The 24,040-nt window shown below is 37.9% G+C and overlaps 1 protein-coding gene and 1 long non-coding RNA gene across 4 annotated transcripts in view; one reads left to right on the top strand and one right to left on the bottom strand.

The window, feature by feature from the left end:
- Positions 1 to 12,050: 12,050 nt before the first annotated feature.
- LOC141413718 (uncharacterized) overlaps positions 12,051 to 24,040 on the bottom strand; it is a 38,101-nt gene continuing 26,111 nt past the window's right edge. The window contains exons 2-3 of the long non-coding RNA XR_012438554.1: positions 21,859 to 21,970; positions 12,051 to 18,386 (exon numbers count right to left, since the gene is read on the bottom strand). This is a non-coding gene — a long non-coding RNA (uncharacterized lncRNA). The remainder of the gene's footprint in view (positions 18,387 to 21,858; positions 21,971 to 24,040) is intronic.
- Positions 13,627 to 22,814, top strand: Krt39 (keratin 39). Of its 3 annotated transcripts, none has more exons than XR_012438553.1 (8): positions 13,627 to 14,248; positions 15,094 to 15,176; positions 15,815 to 15,971; positions 16,601 to 16,762; positions 16,864 to 16,989; positions 18,270 to 18,490; positions 19,884 to 20,235; positions 21,035 to 22,814. XR_012438553.1 is itself a non-coding variant. In XM_074045692.1 (8 exons), exons 1-7 carry the CDS (start codon positions 13,781 to 13,783, stop codon positions 20,140 to 20,142), a joined length of 1,476 nt encoding a protein of 491 aa, XP_073901793.1. In that variant the 5' UTR covers positions 13,627 to 13,780; the 3' UTR covers positions 20,143 to 20,151; positions 21,035 to 22,813. The 3 variants fall into 3 exon arrangements, 2 of the variants coding, with proteins under 2 accessions (XP_073901793.1, XP_020010489.2); XM_074045692.1 differs by having other exon boundaries at positions 19,884 to 20,151; positions 21,035 to 22,813; XM_020154900.2 differs by lacking the exon at positions 21,035 to 22,814 and having other exon boundaries at positions 19,884 to 20,982.

Below are 24,040 nucleotides of genomic sequence, written 5' to 3'. Positions count from 1 at the left end.
CTGAGAAAACACCTTAAGGGAGTATTTATTTGGTCAGTGGTTTCAGAGCTTTCAGGCCATGTTGGCTGGATCCATTGCTTTGAGGCAAAATATCATAGCACTGGGAGCATGTGGCAGAGACTGCTCACCTTATGGTGGCCAAGAATCAGAGACACAGACTGACAAACAGAAAGGGGACAAGGACAAGGCATGTATTGCCAGGGCACATCCCCAATGACCTACATTCTTCAAGCAAGCCCTACCTCCTAATGTTTACAACACCTCCCAAAATAGCATCAAGCTTTCAACACATGAGCCTATGGGGAACACTTCATATCCAGACCACAAAAACCATTGAGATAAATAAGAAGTGACAACATTTTTCAAGTGCTGAAAGAAAAAATTATTAACCCATATTTCTTTTTATGATTGTGTGTTTATCCATTCACTCATTTACTCAAAAGATACTTTTTATTAGTGTATATCAATTATAGAAAATAATGGATTTCATGTGACATTTTCATACATGTATATAATGTATTTTGATCATACTGAACCCCTACTCTCTTTTACCCACTTTCTCCCTAATCCTGTCCCACCCCTGTACTCTAAAAGTCCCCCTTCTACTTTCATGTATTTTTTTTTGCTAGGTTATACATAGTGGAGAAAAAAATATGACAATTGTCTTTCTGAGTCTGGCTTATATGTGTTAATATGATGATCTCCATATCCATCCATTTTCCTACAAACAACACAATTTTGTTCCTCTTTATAGCTGAACAACACTTCATTGTTTATACACCACATTTTCTTTATCCATTCATGCTTTGATGGCCACTTAGGCTGATTTTATAACTCAGCTAATGTGAATAGTGTTGCAATAAACATGGGTATGCAAGTATCTCTATTGTATTCTGACTTCAGGTAGGTCATATAGTAGTTCTTTTTTTTAAAAGTTTTTTGAAGAACCTCCAAACTGATTTCCATATTGCTAGACTAATTTACCTTCCCACTAATAGAGTATAAAGTTTCCTTTATCCCCATATCCTCACCAGTCTTTATCAACCTATATTTCTATGCCCACTAAAAATATCCTTCAGAAAAGGAATAAATTAAGATTTTCTCAGATAAAGGAAAGTTAAAAGGCGTTGTCATCAGCAAATCTACACTAAAAGAATGGCTAACTATGAGCACAAGTGAAATGATAAAAGTATCTTGGAATACAAGGAAGGAATAATATAAATAGATTTACTTCTTTTCCTGAGTCTTCTTCATTATGTTTTATGGTTGGGGAAAAATACAACACTGTGTGATGTGGTCCTCAATGTATCTATAGGAATTATTTAAGACAATTATGTTACAAAAGGAAAAGTAAAGAGAGGTAAAGTTTTTGAACTTCACTTGACAAAATATCAACAACAGTACACTGTAAGTTATGCACATATTATGTAATAACAAAGCAACTACTTAAAAGGTCAGACAAAGAGATACTCAAACACACCATAGACAAATCAAAATGAAATTCTAAAACATATTCAAGTAATCCATAGGAAGACAGGAAAAGGGAAACAGAAAAAAAAAGAACACACCAGAGGGAACAAACAGAAGATGAAGGATAAAATGCAGACATAAGCCCTAAATATCAATAAACCACAGTAAATAGAAATGTTCTAAATAGAACAAATAAAAGAAGACTAGCAGAGTGGTTAAAGAAGCATGACCCAACAGTATAATACTTTGTACAAGAAACTCACTTCAAATATAATAATACAGTTTAGTTTCAAAGCAAAGATATAGAAAAGCCTACACAATTGTTCATAGCAGCTTTATTTGTAATAGTTCCAAACTAGAAATAACGAATATGTCCTCAAGATCTCAAGGCCATTATGTGGAGTAAAAGGGACAATCTAAAAGGGTCACATACTACATGAACCCATTTCTATGAAATTTTTAACAGGGCAAAATAATCGGATGAAAAAACAATTAATTGTAGCACTGATCATGTTGATTGAAGAGTTCCATAGCTGCATTGCCATGGTGGCTATGTGAATTTCATTGACCAACAGAGGAAGAACTAAACACATACAATATTTCATTGTCAGGTTCCTGATTTGGCAATTGTACTACAGTTGAGTAAGATGTAATTATTGGGAGAAACTAGAGTACTCAGAACCTTACTGTGATATCTTTGCAACTTCCTATGAGTCTATAATTACTTCAAAATCTAAGAGCATTTATGAAAGCTCAGTAGAAATCTAGAGGAAAGTTCTTCTCTTCAGATTTCTCTTCCTATCTTTTGAGCACTCTAGAAATAAATCACATGATAATAATAGTTAATACAGGCTGAAAACAAAGTCAAATTTCAGACTTACAGTTTTGTGCCAGATATGTTTACATATCCCTCTCTTGTTCTAACAACAAAAAGTTGTTAAAATACTCAAAATATAATGTTTTCCGGATAAATAAGCCTATGAACTATTATTGTTCAAACACCATTACCTCTGGTACTGAAATTGGGAAGAAATGCAATAGCGCGTTGCTATAAAACCACAAATCCCAGCCACTTGGAGGGTTCCACCTGAATCTCACAGGCTGTCTGTCTGTCACCTACCTGCACTCAGTCTTTGCCATGGTTTCTTTTCTACCTTAAGATTGTGGCAAAAAAAAATATGTTTTGTTCAACAGTTTTCTCATCACTTGCAATAATTCCCTATGAACTATGTCCAAGTTTCCTGTCTCAAAGATACCATGGTTACCTCTTATGATGTATGATATTTTGTATAGCCAGTTAATCTGTTTGCATTTTGGGAAGTTAGGGATATTTTCAGCATGGGTTATGAAAAGTCAAAGTAGACAAATCTTTAATCTGGGTGGCCACTGGGGATCCGCAGATCACTTTTGGACCTTTACAACTATCATTGTATAGTATCCTACTAAACACTCTACTAAAGAAATAGGTTAGTTCAAAATTCCAAATCTGACCAGTTCTGGAGTTATGCACCCTGCTCTAAATGGTGTTAGGGTTGGGGGCTCAAACTCTATTTTTCTTTTTTTTTTTTTTAGCATAGTCTACTTGAATAGGCCAAAGGAACTTTCACTTCTATTTTCCAACAGTGATTTAAAACTTCTAAAATTCTAAATTCCATTAGATATATTGCTACGTTAGCATTCATATGTTTATACTTGCATACCAATTCATATATGTTTTAAGACTGGCTATTGTAAAATTACAAACCAAATTATTTATTTTATTTGGCAGTACTGGGGTTTAAACTCAGGGTCACATACTTGCTAGTCAGGTACTCTCAGTCACACCCCCAGCTCTTTTTGTTTTAATTATTTGGGGGATAAGTTCTCACTTTTTGCCATGGCTGGCCTAGATCAAGATCCTCCTATTCATACTTCCTGCATAGCTAAGATGATGAATGTGCACCATCACACCCAGCTATTGGTTGAGATGAGATCTTACTAATTTTTTGCCCCAGCTGGCTTCCAACCACCACTCTCCTGATCTCTACCTCCTAAGTAGCTAGGATCACGGGCATGAGCCACCACACCTGGCCCCAAAATTGTTACTGATATGCAATGTATAGTTAAGCAAATACTCCATAAAAATTAATTGATGATGGTGCTAAACCAAGAGTAAATTATGTAGAAAGAACAAGAGTTTTAGCCATTATAAGCATGACATCTTAAAACAGTACTTAGAAGCCTTCTTCCACATGGCAGGAATTCAAGTTTTCCACATGGACATACTCAGTAGACATTCCTCTGAGTTGTAAAGCATTTAAATGGCAACTGTACTTCTGGATAAAATAATAAGAACCCCCTCATTAAAACCTAGAAGAACCCTAATTTTGGTTAAGAATATATTTTCAAGGTATTACTAATTCACTTAACAATGCCAGTTATTTCAGTACTTAGTGTTAATAAAAATTATAATCACTATTCATTGTAAGAAGCCAACAAAAAACACCTTACATTCTAGGTTTTGTGTATAGCCACCAGCAAAACTCTCGTGACAAACAGTGGCTTTGAGCCTCACCTGCAAGAAGCATTCATGATTCATGGGATTCCTGTTCCTTATAGTGTGTATTTAATACCATCATTTGTTATTTAACAACAAGGATATGCTCTGAGTGATGTGCTGCTAGGTGATTTTTGTCACTGTGTGAACATCATATAGTATACTTACACAAACTTTGGTGATATTGGTCAATCATTCAACATGGCCTCTTACCACAATCATGAAATGCAGTAAAACATGAGATGTATGGGGCTGCTTATGGTGTAATACACCATAATGCTTTACTGGGGTTCTTCATTTGGTTTGGTTGTTTTGTTTGATATTTTTTTGCTTCTGAGACAGGATCTTATTCTGTAGTCCAGGCCGGTCTCAGACTTGTGATCCTCCTGCCTCAACCTACCAAGTGCTGAGATTGAAGGTGTGTGCCTCCATGTCTGGCTTTATAGTAAGCTTTTATTTGTGAGCAGAAGGAGTATACTCTAAAATAATAATAAAAAGTATAGTACAGGCTAGATGGTGGCACTTTGCTGTAATCCCAGCATTTGAGAGACTGGGGCAAGAGTATCATGTATGTGAGGTCAGCCTGGGCTAAACAGTAAGATCCTGTCTCAAAACAAACACATAAAGTGTAGAATAGTAAATACATATACCAGTGACATAATTTATCTTCATTTTCAAATATTAGGTGTTGTGTACAACTGTATGTGCTATAATTTACATGATTGGAAGCACAGTGAGTTTATTTAGACAACCACCACCACAAACTCCACATTATGATAACTATGAAATCACTTGGCCATAGGACTTTTTCATCTCCAGCATAATCTTTCAGGACCACCATCACACACACAGTCTGTCATTGGTTAAAATACCTCTATACAACACATTACTGTATTTGCAATTCCTAGAACCTTTGCTGGCTCTACATAAGCAGATGCTCCCTTCCTTGTCGCTTAGCTACTGGTCTTAGGCTGACCTCTAAAGACATCTTCCCCTGTCCTGCATAGCTCCTTTCCCATAAGGCTCTGTCCAGAACAAAGCTATAAAGAGAATTCTTTTCTAGTTCCCCCAGACTTGCTCTTCTAGGAGAGAGTGTGAATTTCAGTTTTTATGGCTGAGAAACAACAAAATAACTTATCAAAAAAGAAGAGAGGAGAAAAGCATGTGTAACTGCAGCATATGAAACATGCTTTCTCAGTCCCTAGGGCAGGGAAAGAGGAAGAAGGCCTTGAGCTAGAAATTAAAGGTTTGGTAACACCCTGCTTGACTGCAACAGGACAAAAGAGTTCATCCCCCCATGTTTCCCAAAGGAGAGGAGAACCAGATATTTGTAAGCCCTGGAGTCTCTCAGTGTAGGAAAGGTAGAGGAAACCCCAACAATAAATGCACAATGAGGAACAAGGTAAGGAGAGCATGGAGAATGGCAAAGAATATAGTTTGGTTAAGGTATAGGCAGCAGGTAAGGGAGTCACAGAGCATCAGGTAGAGTTAGCTACCTGATGGCATTGTCTTGAGTTGTCAAGATCATGGACAGTTTTCCTTAACAGGTAATCAAGAATTTAAACTTCCCTATAGGAATTATTGATTGGTTCTGTATAGGAAAATGGTGATTAGACTATATTGTACATTATTTACATTGCCTCCTCGATTTTCCCCTCCACCCTCTCCCACCCCACTTAAAGCAATTGCAAGAGGTTTTTCAGATCTGTTTCATATAGGTATATGAAATCCATCAACCATATACCATCACCTAATCTCCTTCCGTCATCCTCCCCCTCCTATTAGTACCCCCACCCCTGCACACATTGTGCTTATTTTACAGTCCTGGTTTTTGTTATTAATATTTAAATTGACATTCAACGGGGTGACTCAAGGTATGCCCACTGTGGGTGTGCTTTACTTTGGTCTGCTCAATTCTTTTGATTACTCTCCCTTACCCCTTTATTTCCCACCACACACCTCCCCATTTTTCAACAGCTTTCAATACACATCCTTATATCCTCTACCTAAATGGTGAGATGTTAAGGTGATAAAAAAGCTCATCAAGATAGACTATGTAGAATGACTACAGGGTTGCCAGTGGGCACAAGTTAACAAATGAACTGGTAGTAGAAAAATGAAGGCAAAAAATACCCACTGCTCTATCAAAAAGTTACACAAGGAAAAAAAGGTAGATGCTGCTTTTGTGGGAGAAGGATAAGCTGTATTTTAGGATCAGGAAACAAACATGCTTACAATGAAGGGAAAATTGATCAAGTAGTAAAGACATGAAAGAGGCAAGAAAAAGAAAGTATAATCAATGGACAGTAGCTCTAACAAATCAAAGAGGAATCAGCTCAATGGTTCGTATAAGGAAGTGAGTCATGGAAGGAAGTACACCACCTGTAAGATACCAGAAAAGAGAAAGGTGATGAGATGGAGAGAAGCATGAAATAGCTTTCAGGCTTTATTTCTGATTCCAAAAGTGATGCAATCAATTTTCAGGATACATATAAAAATATACAGAAGAAAATAGCCATCACTAAAAACTATAAAAGACAAAGAATTTATGACTAGTATGGTAACATATTTCTTTCTAATTTTTATAGTTTGGAGATTCTGAACTATTTCAAACACTAATTTTATAGAGTAAATTCATCAATTTTTTATGTTCTCAATTTTGAGTCACTGTAACAAAGACCTTCCTTGCACTGAATTTTTAAAAGAGCTCTACATTTTCTTTTAGCCTATTTTGGATTTCCACTTTTCATGTATGCATGCCTGATCTATTTGGAATTTAAGTATATGAACAAAGTACTGAAGATTCATAAAGCTGTACAGTTGTATCAAATCTTAACTTTTCAATGTTAACTATACTTTATTGGGGTGCAATTTTCATATAGTAAAAAGCATCACTGGGGATGTAGCTCAGTGGTAGAGTACTTGCCTAGCACTCTTGAAGCCCCAGCTTCAATTCCCAGCACCACAAAAAATTTAATAAATATTTTAAAACCATAGTTGCTATAGCATTCCTTTACAAGTCTTTGTAGATATCTATATAATTAGTTCTAATGAGGTAACTCTACTGAATAGAAATACACTAAATGAAAGACCCAGAAAAAATATATAAAATGTTTGTATATTAAGGTATAATATATTTTGTACTTCCTAATATTTTCACTTGATCTGTGGCTTGCCTTTTCACTTTCTTAGCTGTTTGTTGTGATCAGCAAAGAGTTTTTATTTTTATGAAGTCTAGGCTATTTTTAGCAGAGTCCTTCCTGCATGTGCTAAGGAGACTTTGCTTAGCACAAAGTTATGAATATGGCCTTCTATATGTTCATATAAAAACTTTAAACTTGTAACACTCACCTTTAAGTGCTTGATCTATCTTGAATTAAGAGAATTGTTACCCCACGCACAGGAAATCAATGTGAGTCAATGCCCTGTATAGCTATCCTTATCTCAACCAGCAAAAACCCTTGTTCCTTCCTATTATTGCTTATACTCTCTCAACAACAAAATTAGAAATAAGGGCAAAATAGTTTCTGCTGGGTATTGAGGGGGGAGAGGGAGGGGGCAGAATGGGTGGTAAGGGAGGGGGTGGGGGCAGGGGGGAGAAATGAACCAAGCCTTGTATGCACATATGAATAATAAAAGAAAAATGAAAAAAAAGAGAGAATTGTTACACTTGATGTGAGGTAGAGCTCAACATGTACTTTGGCTGTGCAATTATCTATTTGATTCAGCAATATTTATTGAAAAGGCTTTCCTTTTCTTATTGACTAGCTTTGGGAAATTTGACAAAAATCAACTGACCACACATATGTGAATCAATTTCTAGACTCTGTGTTCTTCCTCATTAATCCACTTACCAATCCTTACATGAATATCACACTATCTTGGTTATAGTAGCATTCACATTCCTGCAAGCAATGCATTTGTTACCAAATTTTTATTTTTACCAAATTTTTTTGCAGTACTTGGACTTGAACTCAGGCCTACACCTTGAGCCACTCCACCAGCCCATTTTTGTGTGAGGTATTTTCAAGATAGGGTCTTGTGGAATTAATTGCCCTGGGCTGGCTTCAAACCGCGATCCTCCTGATTTCTGCCTCCTGAGTAGCTAGGATTACAAGCATGAGCCACTGGCATCTGCCTTTTACCAAATTTTTTGATTAACAACAAATTGATTTTTTACAATATGACAGGTGAAAAAATAAAATAATGTCTCAGTGAGTTGAAATTCACACTTTCCTTTTTATGAGTGACATTGAACACTTTTTCTCATTTTAAGTGCCTTTTGTCTTTTAATTCTGTTCACTTTCTATAATGTCATTGAACATATTCCTTCCCAGTGTGTCATCTTGCTTTCTTATTTTATAGGTTATGTTTTTAATCAAAGTACAGGTTCAAACACCATTACTTCATTTAGTCAAATTAATTATTTTTTTATTGTTTCTTAGTTTTAAGCCACTATTAGAAAGACCTTCTGACTGCAAATTTATATAACAATTAGCCTGTGTTTTCTCTTAGCACTTTTATTACTTTAGTTTTTCACCCCTAAATCTTTGGTCCAGTTATAATTTGTTCTACTGTAAGTCATGAGGTATAATTTCTAAATTCCCTGTACTTCTGTGAGTAATACAGAATTGTCCTTGGATTACTATGGTAGTGGTCTACATTTTTGCCATTTACTTTTAAATGTCCTCTTTATCATACAGTAAATTCCAATCTGTTTGGGAGTGTTTTCTTCAGATCCTTAGTCTATTCTAGGTCTTTCTGACTATGCAGCATCAATACTACATTATTTTAATTATTGAATTTTTTAAATATGTTTTAATATCTTGAAAGGACATTTTTTCAGAATTTTCCTGACTATTCTTATTTGTTTAAATTTTCTCATAAAACTTCAGAACTATCTTGTCATATTTATTTTGGGAGGATCTCAATACGTTACTGGAATCTAAGTTGAATTAATGTAGAGACAATTAACATTTTTATAATGATGAGTATTGTATTTCTATCCAAGAACATGATATCTTTCCACTTATTTTAGCCTTTTACATCCCTGGTCATAAAGAAAATACAAATCAAAACCACCATAAGATTCCATCTCACTCCTGTCAGAGTAGCTAACATCAAGAACACAAACAATAGCAAATATTGGCAAGGATGTGAGGAAAAAGGAACCCTCATACACTGTTGGTGAGAATGCAAATTAGTACAACCACTGTGGAAAACAGTATGGAGAATCCTCAAAAAACTAAAATAGAACTGTCATATGATCCAGCAATACCACTCTTAGGGATATACCCAAAAGAATGTAAGTCAGGTTATAATAAAGACACCTGCACACCCATGTTTATTGCAGCATTATTCACAATAGCAAAGCTATGGAAACAGCCAAATGACCCACTTCTGATGAATGGATTAAGAAAATGTGCTATTTATATACAATGGAATTTTATTCAGCCATAAAGAAGAATGGAACTTTGTCAGTTACAGATAAATGAATGGAATAGTGTTTCTAAGAGTCACATGTTTTCTTTCATGTGTGGAATATAGGCCCAATAATAATACAAGCAATATTATATATACATACAAATATATACAGAACATGTACCCAGAAATAGGACTGGTGGAGGAGACCAAGGGAGCAGGAAAAGAAGGAAAGAAAGATAGTGAATAATAATGAAGTACATCACATCTGTGTAGAAACAGGACACAAGGAAACATGCTGAAAACTCTTAAACATCACAGGATGGGGGGAAAAGGGCAAGGAAGTATGGTAGAAAGGGGTTACATTGATTTAAGCACAATGTATGTACAGGTATAATACCAAGGCAAAAATCCCACTGAACAATGAACAGATACCTAAGCAATGAAGGATAAGAATGGAAAACAGGTCATGATAAGAAGAGGGAATTAACAGGAGAGAGAGGGTAAAAGAAGGAAGTAAAGAAGGTGAATGCGATTAATGCATTTTCTATGCAAGAATGAATATAGAATTTTTAAACCTAATGAAATCACCATAAGAAAGGGACTAAGGTAGAAAGAAGAAAAATGAATGGGATGAATCAATTTGGGATATAATACATATGTACATGGAAATGTCATAATGAAACTCCCTGTAGAGCTATCTTAAACAAATAAAAATGTCTTTTTCCTAGAGTAGGAAATACTCTGGAATTAGTAGGTATAGGTAAGAACTTTCTCAATGGAACCCCAGCAGCACAGCAACTAAGAGATAGCATAGATAAATGGGACTTCATAAAACTAAAAAGCTTCTGTTCAACGAAAGAAATGGTCTCTAAACTGAAGAGAACACCCACAGAGTGGGAGAAAATATTTGTCAACTACACATCAGACAAAGGACTGATAACCAGAATATATAGGGAAATTAAAAAACTGAATTCTCCCAAAATTAATGAACCAATAAAGAAATGGGCAAGTGAACTAAACAGAAATTTCTCAAAAAAAGAAATTCAAATGGCAAAAAAAACACATGAGAAAATGCTCACCATCTCTAGCAATAAAGGAAATGCAAATTAAAACCACACTAAGATTCCACCTCACCCCTGTTAGAATAGCCATCATTAGCAACACCACTAACAACAGGTGTTGGCGAGGATGGGGGAAAAAGAACCCTCTTACACTGTTGGTGGGAATGTAAACTAGTAGAATCACTCTGGAAAAAAATCTGGAGGCTTCTTAAAAATCTAAACATTGATCTACCATATGACCCAGCAATACCACTCTTGGGGATATATCCAAAAGAATGTGACACAGGTTACTCCAGAGGCACCTGCACACCCATGTTTATTGCGGCACTAATCACAATAGCCAAGTTATGGAAACAGCCAAGATGCCCCACCACTGACGAATGGATTAAGAAAATGTGGTATCCACTCTTGGGGATATACCCAAAAGACTGTTACTCCAGAGGCACCTGCACATCCGTGTTTATTGCAGCACAATTCACAATAGCCAAGTTATGGAAACAGCCAAGATGCCCCAACACTGACAAATGGATTAAGAAAATGTGGTATCTATATACAATGGAATTTTATGCAGCCATGAAGAAGAACAAAATGTTATCATTCGCTGATAAATGGATGGAATTGGAGAACATCAGTCTGAGTGAGGTTAGCCTGGCCCAAAAGGCCAAAAGTCATATGCTCTCCCTCATATGTGGACATTAGATCAAGGACAAACACAACAAGGGGACTGGACTTTGATCACATGATAAAGTGAGAGCACACAAGGGAGGGGTGAGGATAGGTAAGACACCCAAAAACTAGACAGAGTTTGTTGCCCTCAACACAGAGGAACTAAAGCAGATAATTTAAAGCAACTGAGGCCAATAGGAGAAGGGGACCAGGAACTAGAGAAAAGGTTAGATCAAGAAGAATTAACTTAGAAGGTAACACACATGCACAAGAAATTAATGTGAGTCAACCTCCTGTATAGCTATCCTTATCTCAACTAGCAAAAACCCTTGGTCCTTCCTATTATTGCTTATACTCTCTCTTCAACAAAATTAGAGATAGGGGAAAAATTGTTTCTGCCAGGTATCAAGGGCGTGGCGGGGGAGTAAGGGAGGAGGCAGGGTGGTAAGGATAGGAAGAGGGGGAAGAAATGACCCAAACATCGTATGCACATATGAATAAAAATAAATAAATAAATAAATAAAAATGTCTTTTTCCTGAAACAGAGGACAGAAAGGTAAAACAGGTCCTGTCTGGGGGTTGGTACCAGTGGGAAAGGGGAATATATAAGCAAAGGGCGTAGCTGAGTCAAATGATGAAAATACTATGTATTCATGTATGAAAATGGAAAAATGAGACCTGTTGAAACTATTCTAAGAATGGGAGAGTGGGGATAAAGGAGAATGATGGAGGGGGTGAATTCAAATATGGTATGTCATAAGAACTTTTGTAAATGTCACAAAGTACTCCAGTACAATAATAATATCATAATAAAAATAAAAAATAAATATATTTTAGGACATGTATTTTATTCATGTAAATGTTGTATCTTTCCAGCAAAACTTAGTCCTGTATATTTTATATTTGTTGGTGCTATAGTAAATTGCAGGGATTTTTCCCTTCTATTATAAAGTATGCATAATAATGTCCTCTCCAAAGATGTCCATGTCCTTATTCTAAAACCTGTGAATATGTAAGCTACACAGAAAAGGGGCAGTAAAACTGCTAACCAGTTGATCTTAAAACAGGAATATTATGCTGTATTATCTGGGGTGGGCTCAATATAATCACATAGGTCTTTAAATGTGCAAGAGGGAGGCAGAAATTCTCTGGGCCAGATTGATGTGATGTGAGAAAGACTCATCATGGCTTTGAAGATGGAAGGGGCCACAAGCCAAAGATGTTGTGTTAGTCAGCCTTCATCACTATGAAAAAAAATAACTGAAATAAGCAATTCATAAGGAGGAAAGGTTTATTTTGGATCATGATTTCAAAGGTTTCAGTACATGATTAACCAACTTCATTGCTTCTGGACCTATAGTGAGGCAGTACATCAAGGTAGGAATGGGTTGAAGAGAAAACTTCCCACTTGTGGTAGTCAGGAAGCAAAGGGATTAGAGTCCCAATATTCCCTTCAAGGATGCACCCCAAATGACTTAACTTCCTACCCTTTGGCCCTGCTCCTAAAGGTTCTACCATCTGCCAATAGCACCACAGGCTGGTTACCAAGCCTTTAACACATGGGTCTTTGGGGGACATTTGCCCAGTAGCAGTAGCAGATGTAGACAGCCTCTAGAAGCTGGAAAAGGCAAGAAAATGATTCTCTCCTAGAACCCCCATAAATTATCAGACTCAAGTAACTTTTTTGGTGGTACTAGGGATTGAACCCAGTGTTCTCTTGGCAATCATTCTGCCAGAATCAATCAACCTTTTTAAAAACATGTTGAAATGGTAAACACTCTTCAGAAAGAAAATAAATATCTTTCAACAGATTGAACTTAAACATCAAATAAAAAACAATACCATGATAAATTATAGGCACAAATAATATCACAAGCAAACACTGAGCACTAAAAATGATAGAAAATGTGGGCTTTGGACAATCAAAAAATAACCAGTCTCTTTTTTAATAAATGCCTTGTTGGCATTCAAACCCTACCTAGAAAACTAAAACATGAATCCAGCAATTACCTTTAAGACAAGTCTTATTTAAGACTAACATTTTAATCCATACATATCATGTCTAAACAGTGAAAATGGGAGAATCAAATATCCTGAATGAAATAAAATGATTTTTAAATTCACCAATAATTGTTAGATATTAATAATTTCCCTTTCCTAGAGAAGAAAGGAAAAGAAGAATGGATTCATTCCTGGTCAAGTTGAACGTCAAGTGGAGAGGTCAACAAGGATTTAATGAATTTAATATACTCACATCTTCTTAATAATGGATGTTGTTACAACTGTGACGAGGATTCTTTTGAAGACACAATGTGAAGCTCTGGATCCAATAGCAAGTAGTAGTTGCAATGGGTAATCACTTAGTAACCGCCTAAATGCACATTTTTATGAGACAGGTAACTCTTCCCAGGCAAGTAAAAAGCAGACTAATGAGATGTTCCTATGGGATTTGATATAAACATTAGAAAGGAAAACATCCCACCTCTTGTGACACCACCTAGAAGGAAGGCTATATAAGTACTTCAAAGAGGAATAAACCAACAGGCTTGGAATTTAGACTCAGTCGAGGGTGCTTGAGCTGGTAATCACAGATTTTGAAACAAGCTGAAGCTGGGCACATATAATGGATACCAAGGGCTGCACAACAACTCTTTCTTCAGCACCACCCCAAAATTGCTCTGGGATTACAAATTTTAGGACCATCTCCTCTAACAACAGCTGCCATCATGGTGGTCCTGAAGCCACAAGCTGCCAATCAACTGGCCATGTTGTGAGAACTCCCCAGGGTCAGTGCTGCCAACCCACTTCTTCTTATATTGGTCGCATCCCCATCTACCTGATAAGCAATTTCAATGGCCAGTCTTCTGTGGATGACTGCAGCTCATACCCTGAAGGCATCAACAATAATGAGAAAGAGACCATGCAGATTTTAAATGACCGCCTTGCTAACTACCTGGAAAAGGTGCGAATGCTGGAACGAGAGAATGCTGAACTGGAGGGTAGAATCCAGGAGGAGTGTAACAAAGAGCTCCCTGTCCTGTGTCCTGAATACCTGTCCTACTACACCACCATCGAGGAGCTCCAGCAGAAGGTAAGACTCTTAGCAGCCTACTTAATCAAGTTTTGAACCAGGGGTCTCTAAGCCATGGTTATTTGCTCAGATTTAGTATTTCTAGTTCCTCATATGCTGAAAATTTTGTGAAAAATAAATTTCTTGAGTGACGTTGTCATCTTGAGGTAACAGAGCTTTTTAAGTTTTTTTTTCCCAAAAATATAATCTACCATTATAACTTGATAACTCAGGATCAAAACATCCTAACAATCAGTTGCTACCGTTGCTTTAATAAAAAATAAGACAAAGCTCTGATAAAATAAATTTTGTTTTAAGTTTCTAAACAATTTAGTTTTATCCATATTGCAAACATCATCACCTCTTTCTCCTTTTATGTGCATTTTATCATTTTCACATTATTTAAATAGTTTGCTACTACACCAAACGTAAGTTTCCTATTCAGAGTGATCTGCTGCTACCCATCTGGATTAATGCAGCCTTACTTGATCACCAAGTACTTTCTGAGCTCTAACTACAATGTTCCAGACATTGTTATAGGCTCTGGGAAAATATTGGTACACTAAAATATTCCTGCCTTCATGGGATTTTCATTCTAGTGGTCATGGTATATTAGGCAAATGTAGGATAAATTTTATATTTTAACATAAAAACATATAAAACATTTTTATTTAAGTAGATTTTTTGATCTCTTAGGATAATAACAAGAACTCTGACTCTCCAAAGTTTCTTAAGTTTCTTGAGCACAACTCTTAAGAAAAGTCTAACTCACCTTTCCCTGTTAATGGAAACACAGAAACCCTTGGTTCTTAAAGAAGGAGGTCCTGGTGTTTGTCTCATTTGTGTGTACAATTTCTTAATTCTAGATCTTGTGTACCAAGGCTGAGAATTCCAGACTGGTCTCACAAATTGACAACACCAAACTCGCTGCAGATGACTTGAGAGCCAAGTAAGCTTACTCATCACTGTCACTGGTGGCGGAACTCACCCTGAGTTTCACCTAAATATTCCCAAAAAGATTATCTTCACATTTAACTAAGCCTCCGGTTCCACTGCATGTTGTCCCTAGCTCAGAGTTCTTCAAATTCAATAAATAAAATTAAGAACTCTCATGTGTACGTACTACCTGTAGTTCTAACATGTGGACCCACCTGCTTACCTGCTTGGTAGTTCATTGAAATAGGTAGGGCTAATCTATTGTCACCCTTTGTAAAACAAGGAAACTGTGGTTTAATGAGGAAGTCATTTATCCAAAGGCACACAACAAATATAAAACAGGACCAAAACACAGACCCAAGATTCCTAAGCCCTAATCCAGTGCTCTTGTCACTGATATTGCATTGCTTCTAGGGGAAGAGAAAGGAAAATAAATCCCCTCATCTCAAAGAATAGAAATGCAGCATTACTCTGTCAGACAAATTTAAGCAGAATAACTAAGTCAAATGGTTTCACCTCTAAAGAATGTAAAGCCATCCTCAGAAATCCTAAGTGAGAGACCCAGCAACAAAGACAGAAGAAAATTCTGCTTGGTTTGATTACAACATCTACTTTTTAATGTCTTGCTCTCTCCATGTCTGGCTTTTAAAGTTACGAAGCTGAAGTGTCCCTACGCCAACTTGTGGAGTCCGATGCCAATGGCCTGCGACAAATCTTGGATGTACTGACCCTAAACAAGGCTGACCTGGAGGCACGAGTCCAGTCTCTGAAGGAGGAGGTCCTCTGCCTGAAAACCAATCATGAAAAGGTTAAAGAAAAACCGAGCGAGTCAGCACAAGCTAAGCTTCTAACATTAGCATCAGTTCCTTTGGGGTGTACTTGACAAAGGGCATCCCACTAGATGCTGGCTGGATGTTAGCCCTGACAATACTGCTATTCCCTGCACCACTGGTTCAAATCCATAGGCTATAAATACAGTAAATCTGAAGCCACACAGATAGAAAGTCCTCCATTTTTCCAATTTCCCTGTCTTTGTTGACTTCCCATCTTTTTGCAGCCATCCTTGAACAGACTTACACAGCCTCCTTTTGTTACAAGTTAATTCTGGCATAAGCCCATATTGGTGTCATAAAGACACTATGATCTCACATCATAAATTCCACCTCTACTTCCTCCCACACCTAGAAATGACTTAAATCTTTTAGAATTCTGATCTTGTTAGTCAATTCCTTTTAATTTTGCACATATTTGAGCCCAGGGTCATACCTGAAATCATCTTATTGTATCTCCATAATAACCTATAAATCATATATCCCTTTACTGTGGGCTATATTTCAGATACAGTCAAGCTAAATCATTGCTGTTAGACTGAAATGAGAATACAAGGGGGTCATCTGTTCACCAAATAACTACATAGTCTTTTTTCTTTTGCCATAGGATGTCAATTCTTTACAGTGCCAACTTGGGAACAGACTCAACATTGAAGTAACTGCTGCACCTTCTGTTGACCTAAACCAGATTCTACAAGAAATGAGATGTCAGTATGAGTCCATCATGGAGACAAACCGTAAAGAACTGGAACAATGGTTCAACACACAGGTGGGGGATAGAAAAGTTGAAAACAATATGCAGACACATTTCTACAGTTCCTTTGATCAGTCATTTTTCCTTCCAAAATACCTGTTGTCTTTGTATTTCAGATGGAGGAACTGAGTCAACAAGTGGACACCAGCTCTCAACAACAGCAAGACTGCCAGAAGGAGATCATAGAACTGAGACGCACCATGAGTGCTCTGGAGGTTGAACTGCAGGCTCAGCACCGAATGGTACCCAGGAGGCTAACAAAACCTAGAACAGTAGTGATAGCAACACACCCTGACATCCATGTGTCACAGTGCTTCCCAAACTGTGTCCCTCAGAACAACAATTCCTCTGTTTGTTAAAGGGTCAATAGCTCAAAAAGACTTCATGATCAATGGTTAAACAGGGAGCCTTCCTGCAAACCTTTAATATGATATGCACCATATATTTCCAAGAAGGGGATATATGGTATTCAGCATTTCAAAATTTATTTAACTATGAGTCCTCTGAGTTTTTTAAAAGAACATCTCATGGTAATCATGAGCCATGGAGTACATTTTGGGAAACACTGGAAGAACACTGTATTATATGCAAAGAATTTTCTAGCCTATCATATTAGGATTATGAAACAACCTTATGAGGGAGGAGACATAATTACTAACCAACTTTACTGATGAGATTCCAAGAGTTAAGGTGATTTTCTGAGACCAAATCTGAAATAAGTGCCATCTCACCTACTTTATAGATGGAAACACAGATCCTGAAGCATTAAGTAATCTGCCCGAAGTCACAAAAGAAATGAGTCCTGAGCCAGAGTTCAGATTTCACAGTCAATACCACTTCTGCCTCGTGACACTGCCTCTCCGAAGTAGAAAATTACTCAAATGCCCTGCTATGAAGTCTATTAGAGAGACCTTGCCCCAAACTGGTTTTTTCACTAGCTGATCATGTGACCGTGGGCAACTCATTTAACCTCTTGAACCTCAGTTTTCCCATCTATAAAAATTGGGATGATTATGCAAATACTAGGTTATTAAAACCTAAAATCCCACCATTATCCATAGACTCACAGAGTAATAGAGCCAGAAAGATCTTGACTCACCTAAGTATCAACTCTCATGTTTTACATGTGAAGGAATCGATCTAGTGAGGGAAATGTTTATGGTTAAACATTGCTCACTTCCTTTCAAACACCATTGAATGAGGTGTTATGGTAATGTGTTTGTAATGCCTGAGTGTACAATGAGTTGAAGTATTTTTGTCTCATAAGAGAGTGTGGTGGGAGGTTATTGTGTGGCTAAAAATTAGAGAAATCAACACAGAGCCAAAAAAGAGGGGGTAAAAGAGAGCAAGCCTTAGAATAATTAAACACTTTGTGTTTGGATTTACTTGGTTAGGATGTAGTTAAAAAGGAGTGCAGAGTCATTAGAAGTTGTCACAAAGAAATCATTGTTTAAAGTGATTTAACAATAACCTGGGCTTCAAGGAGTCATCATTATAAATCTTCTTTGCTCCTCCATGGTAGAGAGATTCCCAGGAAAGCATCCTGACGGAGACAGAAGCCCGCTACACAACCCTGCTCGCCCAGATCCAGAGTCTGATCCACAACCTGGAGGCTCAGTTGTCAGAGATCAGAAGTGCCCTGGAAAGACAGAATGAGGAATATGAGATTCTGCTGGACATCAAGACCCGGCTGGAGTGTGAGATTGCCACATACCGCAGCCTTCTAGAGACCTCTGACAGCAAGTACGTAAAATAAAAACAACTTGTATGAGAAAGATACACACACACACACACACACACACACGTGTACAATGGCATTGGCATCAGGGATCAGCACTTTGATCTTCTTGACAGTGATAGGGAGCTCTGAATGGAAGCACCCATATGCTCTCTCAAGCGGTGCCATCAGGAGACCTACAATTGTAACCTAGCCCAAACCTGGGCGTGGACTGAGCTGAGCTGTTTGAAGAACAGTGTACCAAGTTCGATCCTTATAGATTGTTTTGCTTCTTAGAGTTTTTTTAATTACTAGAGAAGAAATGGTATCCCGGTCATTCTCATTCTTTCTCTAGAGATGACTTACTTTTAGTCAATGGAAACTGTAATCCTTTCCTAATAAATGTTACCATCACTTTCAAGAAAGGAAGAAAGACTCTTTTGAGATAGAACTCCCTTTGGAGGAACCTTCTGCTTATGCTGAAACCCCCAACCTTATCTAGCCACAGGTCCTTGGTGTGAATGGCAGCATGTTTACATGTATGTTTCAGCATCCTATTTTTAAAAACAAAAGTATTTTTAAATGATAATAAGCCAACCCATAAAGAACTCACCTAGGATACGAGCTTATTGAAGAACTGCTCCTACAAACTAATACTGCAAGTGCGGACTTAGATACAATTGCAAAGGACTTCTACCTCCCCAAATAATTGGTGAACTCTGTTTATAGTATTCTCTTCATTGGCATGTCTACACCACCAAGCACAACATTAACTGATACTGTCACCTTTAAGAGCTACAAAATACCAAAGTTCCTCCCATCATCAAAGAAAGATTATGTATTTCAAAAGGGTGTTTAGGTCTGTTGGTATAGCTCAGAGATAGAGCACTTACCTACCACACACCAGGCCCTGGGTTCAAGCCCCAGCACAACAAAAAATAAAAGAGGGGTGTTTACTGTTAACTGCTTATTACTCTAATTCAAATGGTAAGCACCTCAACTTGTTTCTCATCACTGTTGATCCTGTGAGATCCAGGATTCATTCTGCAGATGCAAAGCTAAAAGCTCCAGAAGGTGAGCAGCTGGCAGAGCTGAGCAGTACCCCAGTCTTTAACAGGGCTGTACAGTACACTTCTGGCATTGACTGTAGTGGAAGCTTGCATCATGTAATACCTCTCAACCTAGGATGCTCTTTTCCAATTGATCTGGTCCTATTCTTTTTCTCCCACCAACTATGATACAAAATGAATGAATAAGCATTTGGCAATATTTATTTTGAGTGACAAGTGTTGAAAATTTAGCCACCCCATTTTTATCCACCCCATCTTTCTCCATAACCATCATTGGCCTCCCTCAATCACAGGTAAAATTCTGGGGGTGGGGGTTGGTTTTGTTTGTTTATTTGTTTGTTTTCTTTAGGCTTCCCTGTAACCCATGTGCCACCAAATATGAGCCTTCCACTGGTACACCATGTAAGACCAAAGCCATGGAATGCACTGCCCCAGCTACTACATCTCCAGTCCCCCGTGGGATACTCAAGCATCACAGTGCCTATGGACCCCCACCCCGGATACTGGTTAAAATATGCACCATCACCAAGGAGATCAAAGATGGGAAGGTCATTTCTTCTCATGAGCACGTGCAGCCTTGCTACATCATCCGACCTGCCAAAGTCTAACATCACAAGGTGATGAGAATGGCCCACATTCAGGAAAGAGAGGCCAATACATGCATCTGCCAGAAAAGTTTAAGAATCCCCCAGTCCCTTCAGGTACTTAGTTTCTTATACTATAGTGGGTCCCCATGGCTAGATAGAGTATCTTTTATTCTGCTCTTTCCCTAAGTCACCATGCCAATATGACAATAAATGACATTTCTCTGGAAGGACATTTTGCATTTGTCAGAGGGATGGGAACTGATTAACAAGTACCCAGGAAGGTGGCCTACATGGTTTGGCTCCCCAGGTGATGGATGGGCAGGTTTTTGTTTGCTCAGGTCTTGTTTACCTATGTGCCTCCTGAGAGCCAGTCAGACCAGTTCTGGGATTGTTTTTGGACATTAGCACATGAAGGTGAAAAGCTACAACCTTCCCTTCCATTCTTTGGATATAAAGAGACGCTTACACAGGAACAGAATGAATAAGGACAATCAATAATGTTGAGTTTCCTTGAGCGAGACACTCTGAGTCTGGATTCTGTTTAACTCTGCTTTCTCAGTTATTAATGTATATTGTCATACTTTACCTTCCCCCAAGATTTTTTTAAAGATATATGTTCTTTTTTTTTTTTTTTAAGTTTTTTGAAACAGGTTCTCACTATGTAGCCCAGGCCAGCCTGGAGCTCAAGATCCTCCTGCCTCCACCTCCGAAGTGCTGGGATTGTAGGCCTGCACCACCACAACTGGCTGATGTTCATATTCCCTAAAACATTGTGAACCATTGTGAAATATTTTCTTGGAGAACCAGAAATAGTTGCAGGGAATGAATCCAGAGCTACTTCTTCAAAGTTATTTCAAAGTTATAGCCAGGATCCTTTCATTAAATGTCTGCTATTTCTCTTTCTGTTCCTTAGGGAATGGGAGTTTGAACTGCTTATTTGACAAGGGACCTGTATAGCTGGAATTCTCAAGACATAACTCCTGATGGGTGACAATGAAAAAGTAGCTTAGATTCCTGCTTCAGTCTATCCATCAGAGACAAATGGACTTAATAGACACACACTTTGCAGAAAAGCAATAGTGAATACTTGCTGCTTGCAAGCAGGAGATCATCCCAAAGTAAGAAGGCATCATTTACCAGTATCATAGCTTCCTACCATAGGGCCACAGAGTAGGTAAGTCATTCCCTACAAAAATTATTAGACATTTCTGGAAGTTTCAGTAATTCCAAATCAAACAAAGAATGCAGAGTTCAAAGGCCTGAAGTCCTAAACTTGCACCTTCCCAACCATGATCCTGAACAAAACATTTAGTTTTCATAGATCAATCTCCTTATTGGTTAAATGAGGATCATACCTTACTTCACAGGGTTGTTGTGAACATCAAATGAAATTTGTGTAACACTACTTTGTACATTGAAAAATAGTGCATAAATGTGATCTTTAAACAAGATTTGCTTTTAGCTGCATTCCTAGATCTAACTTGGCCATCATTATCTCATTTTAAAATTCTTTCTCTATGAATTTAGTTATCCAGTCATGATTTGAGAGTATTATTAATAGTTTTGAGGGAGAGGTGGAAAAGAACAAGATTTCCTGTGATCTTGCCCACAATTCTACTCAATAAAGAACTTTTGAATTCTTAGGGTATGTATCAGGTATCAGTTGATACCTAGTGGCCACATCAAAGAAAACTCACAGCTCAGCAATTTACTTCCTCCAGACAAGTAGGGACTTACTCTAAGCAAGTGGAATGCAGAACTCCCAGAATGATCCCCTTTCTATTGATAATTTCCTTCTCTGAATGGGCAGAGCACCTCCAGTTGGCATTTGATTGCATACTGACTCAGCCTGCAAGATGGAAATATGGAAAAAACAAAGAACATGGACTCAGAAACCTTGAAACAGAGTCTCAACCCAGACTGTGTGCATGTGACCTTGAGTAAAAGGGATTTGACAACAGGTCCTGCCTGATGCATCACTGGAAGGAGTAACTGGTGTAGTGATGGTGGCAGGGTTTGTAAAAGGTTTAAGATGCCATGCAGAAGGCAATTCTTACTCCCTAAATTAAAAAACAGACATATATAATTTCCACCCATACCTTTGTCCTTTCTGTCTGATTCAGGGCTGGGCCAGGTGGACCCTGCCCAACACAGACCATCAACACTAACTGGAAAACCAATTGGCAAGAGATCTGATTCTAACTAGAATGGAGGTTTGGGAACCTTGGACTAATGCAAGAACACTCTTCTCAATGTATTCCAGAAATAAGACATGTTCCTCTCACTCAGAGTGAAGTATACCCCAGTCTTCTAGAATACAAATACATTATAAACAGCACAGCAGAGAGGGAATTTGCCCACTCAAAGTCCTATAGACTCTTTTCATTGTCTTCTTTGTATAAGAGAATGTAAAAACCTCCTGCAGGCCCTTGTATACATGTGGTCAGCCCTTCTAAAGACAATATGAAGTCTGAATTTTACTAGTAACCTAAATAAATATCCCATACAGTCACAGGACGGAGTTCAAGGGGGTTTTTTACATAGTTCAGCATAAGTCAGCAGCTGGAGTAGAAAAGGGAAAGAACAGATTCAAAACAAGTGTAATTTTCACCCTGCTCAAAAGGTAACACAGTATGGTTCCTGGAGCCTGAGTCCAAATCTTATCTCTGCCTCTCACTGTGAGGGTCCATAACCACATTTCTAAACAAGGGAAATGTTTTAAATATATCTTTCTAGATTTTATCTTTCTTTGTGTTGATAAGATCACAGATTTCATTTTGTTTTTTTTTTTTTTTTGTAGGTGTTTTTAGGCAATATTGAGGTCTGAACTCAGGGCCTTGTGCTTGCTAGGCAGAAGCTTTACCACTTGAGCCACATCCCCAGTCCTTTTTTGCTGTAGTGACTTTTCCAATAGGGTCCCAAGTTTTTGCCTGGGTCCAGCCTCAGACCACGATCCTTCTACCTAGACCTCCCACATAGCTAGGATCACAGGCACATACCACCATGCTTAGCTTGTTTATTGAGATGGGGTCTCACTAACTTTTTCCAGCACTGCTCGCAAATCTTCATTCTCCCAATCTCTGCTTCCTGAGTAGCTAGGATCATAGAAGTACACCACCAGCCCAGACTTGTAGGAGGTTTAAATTCTCCCAAATACAGAGGTAACCACCCTTGCTTTTTCTCTCTCCCCTCTCTCTCCCCTTTGATTCTTACCCTTTAACTGCCCCATCCATTTACCGCCAGCAGATGGCTCACAGCCTCTCCATCCTTGCCTCTCAAGAAACTTCTCCTTAGGAGGTCAGTTAGTGATGACCCCTTACACGATACCCTCCAGGATTTCCCTAGGGCAATCCAGAACTACGGATCCACCTGCAATCACACCCTCTCAGGAGCTTATAAATTCAGATTCTTGGGCCAAACACCTGATCTCCTGCATTAGCATCTGTAGCTGAAGGACCTAGACATTCAATTTTTTTTAATTTGGTTGGTTTTTAAGACAAGTCTTGCTACATAGCTCAGGCTGGCCTTGAACTCATAATCCTCCAGAGTACTGGTATTATAGGTTTGTGCCATTATGCCTAGCTTGGAAATACAAATTTTAACAAAACTCCCACCTGAGGTGTATGCACTGAATTCAAAGCCACTGCTTTATAATAGATATGTAATTTTTATCTTATAGATACAGATGACTCAAGGACTTTTTTCCATCTTTTTTAATGAATATATTAGTTGCACATTAATAGAAATTCACTGTGATAGTTCCACATATACATACATACAGCATGCACTGATCATATCTATCTACCCTTCTTTTTGAGTTTCTCTTTTCAATTCTGATAGTAGCATCGTTGACAACTACACTTACAGATAGTTCCTCCTCTACCTGTCTATCCACCTGTTTACAAAATAGGGTTAATCA

The sequence above is a fragment of the Castor canadensis genome, chromosome 11, assembly GCF_047511655.1.
Source record: "Castor canadensis chromosome 11, mCasCan1.hap1v2, whole genome shotgun sequence".
NCBI classification, from domain to species: Eukaryota; Metazoa; Chordata; class Mammalia; order Rodentia; family Castoridae; genus Castor; species Castor canadensis.
Note: the sequence above shows the minus strand (reverse complement) of the source record. Positions and strands in the feature narration are given on the sequence as shown.

What these genes read in the sequence shown, in the direction of transcription:
- Krt39 (XM_074045692.1), top strand. Translation starts at nt 13,781, where the DNA reads ATGGATACCAAGGGCTGCACAACAACTCTTTCTTCAGCACCACCCCAA. An exon ending in TGCAGGCTCAGCACCGAATG is followed by an intron (nt 16,990 to 18,269) that starts GTACCCAGGAGG and finishes CCTCCATGGTAG; the next exon opens with AGAGATTCCCAGGAAAGCAT. An exon ending in CTAGAGACCTCTGACAGCAA is followed by an intron (nt 18,491 to 19,883) that starts GTACGTAAAATA and finishes TGTTTTCTTTAG; the next exon opens with GCTTCCCTGTAACCCATGTG.